The sequence below is a fragment of the Triticum urartu genome, chromosome 2A, assembly GCF_056163025.1.
Source record: "Triticum urartu cultivar PI428250 chromosome 2A, HENAU_Tu73, whole genome shotgun sequence".
NCBI classification, from domain to species: domain Eukaryota; kingdom Viridiplantae; phylum Streptophyta; class Magnoliopsida; order Poales; family Poaceae; genus Triticum; species Triticum urartu.
Window position 1 is genome coordinate 664,574,208 of NC_141874.1, and position 2,820 is coordinate 664,577,027.

At 50.5% G+C, this 2,820-nt stretch overlaps 1 protein-coding gene across 1 annotated transcript; it reads right to left on the reverse strand.

The window, feature by feature from the left end:
• Positions 1–330: 330 nt before the first annotated feature.
• Positions 331–1,242, reverse strand: LOC125533952 (vacuolar iron transporter homolog 5-like). The gene has a single exon (XM_048697271.2). The coding sequence runs from the start codon at positions 1,154–1,156 to the stop codon at positions 524–526; it is 633 nt and encodes a 210-aa protein (XP_048553228.1). The 5' UTR covers positions 1,157–1,242; the 3' UTR covers positions 331–523.
• Positions 1,243–2,820: the final 1,578 nt, after the last annotated feature.

Genomic DNA, 2,820 nt, shown 5'->3' on the forward strand with positions numbered 1-2,820 from the left:
CTTTATACATGTTACAAAAGCTGCCAGTATGACATCTCTACTAGAGTTGCTCTAACCTCCACCACAAGACGTCACAACTTCATTGTTGCGGGAAGCACGCCAAGTGACGGTGAGGCCGATACACGAGGTGGGTTGCTTGAGGCGCATGTTCTTGGCATTTGTGGGGGGGGGGGGGGGGGGGGGGATAATGCTACACATACTTAAGGATTTCTACGTAATTAACATAACTGATTAGGTGTCATGTTTTCATTACAGAAAATAAGGGGAGGGCCCCACCCCCGGTTGAAATCAGGGGGGCCGAAGAGGAATAATACTACACCTGCGAAACTGTTATCTATAGTACGAGTTTAAACGTTTTCATTTGCCGTTTGATTACTATTACAAGGAAGAAAATAAGTCAGCCGTAGGTGCAAGTACGGTGGCTAGTACTGGGTACTTTATTCCGAGAAGAGTATGGACGATGCCCGCACATGACCTACGCACGCGAGGACGGCGACCAAGACCATGTGTCCATGTCAGTTTCTCATACGCCGCTGGCTCGGAAGAGCCTCATGAACCCAAAGGTGACGGCCATGGCGGCCAGTCCGCCCACCACCACCCGCGCGCACGACCTCGCCACGGGGGCCCGCCCCAGCACGGCGCCCACGCATCCGAACGCGGCCAGCGCCAACGTCGCCACGACGACCACCACGGCGACCCGCAGGTTGTAGCCCACGATGAACCCGGCGGCCAGCAGCGGTAGGAGCGCCCCGACGGAGAAAGCCAGCGCTGAGGCCGCGGCGGCCTGTGCCGGGCTTGGCAGTGCCTTCTCCTCGTCGCCGCCACGCTTTCCGGCCTGGTCCAGCTCCGCGATCTCCACGTCGCGCTGGGAGCAGACGGACACGTACTCTCCGATGGCCATGCTGAATGCCCCGGCCAGTAGTCCCGCGAACCCGGACACGACCATGGCCCGCGCCTCGGGCTTGACGGCGCTGACGCCGAGCATGAGGGAGGCCGTGGAGACCAGCCCGTCGTTGGCGCCCAGCACCGCCGCGCGCAGCCAGTTGGCGCGCCCGGCGAAGTCGATGGACGACTCGGAGTCGTCGGCGTCGCAGCACACCACAGCCGGGTTCTCGGCGTCCGCCACAGCAGCCAGCTTGGTGTTGTTCACGGCCATGGCGACTGGCAGCTAGTGAGATGGATGGAGATGGCAGTGATGGTATTGTGCAGTGGCAGGCAGCAGTAGTGTGGAGGACACACGCTGCCCTGCCGTGTTTTTATAGTGAACTTCAGGGAGGCACGAGGGTTGTCTGTGGGCATGCCGGTCTTCTTCTTTTTCTCCCCCGGTGCTGGGATTTCCAGCTTTCATGCCGCCATGGCTAGTGCGTACATGCAGCCACATCTTCTTTTTCCTCCGGTATTGCGCGCCCGTGGCCACCACGAGCACGCACATACATTAATCGGTCCATCGTGCTTGCTGAGTGTACATCATACCAAATGAGTCTACAACGACAAGCTAGGAGAATTAGGTCACTTGCTCCTACGCACAACAGAAACTATTATTAGATCGCCCGGCCCAATTCTTCAAACACTTGAAACGAGTGTTTGCCAATTTCATGCTGAATATATGCCATGGCTCTTACTTTTATTGTTAATGTTACGGGGAGGTAGGGTATAGCTATTCGTGTTTGCAAATATGTGTCACCACTCACTACTTGTTCTACAGTACGTACGTGTTCAATGAAACGGTGATGATGCTGACTAGTACTACCAAACTGAACGCCATGTATTGCATGCTGACGAATGCTGCCGAACTTGCATGCCGACAAACTTCAAGGATCACATCGATCGCTGACAAAAGAAAAGCTACAAACCTTAGTTAGATTCGACGCGTTGCAACTGATCATTTCTAGTTTTCGTACGTGTGAAAGAAATTGCAATCGACGTATCTGAGCTCTGTATAGTACTTCTTAAGTAAAGAAATATAAGAGCGTTTAGATCACTATTTCTTTACAGTGGGAGAGGGAGTAAGTGTTTTTCAGCTAACCTGCCATGACGTAGCCGAACTCCTTGTCAAGATGGAACCGTGTCATCTCAGGCTCCGGGCAGTGGGCTACCGTTCACTTCGGAAATGGAATTCCACCATGCAGCTGACAAAGGAAAAGGTGAAATTAGCAAGCACCTATATCTGTGATCGGTTGGAATGGCGTCTGGCTAGCTAAGCTAGCTAGCCATTAACCGCGACATCGTTGCTCGCCAACGAACCCACTTATTGGATCGTGAATCACCGAGCTAAAAATATCAAGGATATACTTTTCAGTTCATAAAAATCAAGTATACATTGAGCTGTCTGCATCTTCAACCACAGACGAAGACAGTTTATTTTTATTATCTTTATGAAAGGGGGGAGCAAGCAAAGGGATGGCAAGTGCATGCATGTCCATCTCGTGGTAATTATTTGCGTTCCTATTTATCCAGACAAAAGAAGAAGAAAGAGCGGAAATTGCTTTTGGAGGCTGAGCTACATGGAGGCCTTCAAATGCAAAATTCAAAATCCGTGAAAATCCATATTTTATATTTTAAGAAATTCTAAAAAAATATAGACATATATGAAGGCATAAGGCACAAGTGTATAAATTTTCTGGAGAAATATGTTGAAATGAGGGTTGCGCAAAAGTAAATAAATCAAAGGCTTTTGTTGTCAAAAGATTAGATCTATTATAAAGATTCATCGAAAGTACAAAACACCTCAAACATAATAAAAATACATCGAGGTCCATGGACCATTGAATGACCATTGCCGTAGCCAGAACAAGCCGCTGACACGCTGCTCTCATACGG

What these genes read in the sequence shown, in the direction of transcription:
- LOC125533952 (XM_048697271.2), bottom strand. Translation starts at nt 1,156, where the DNA reads ATGGCCGTGAACAACACCAAGCTGGCTGCTGTGGCGGACGCCGAGAAC.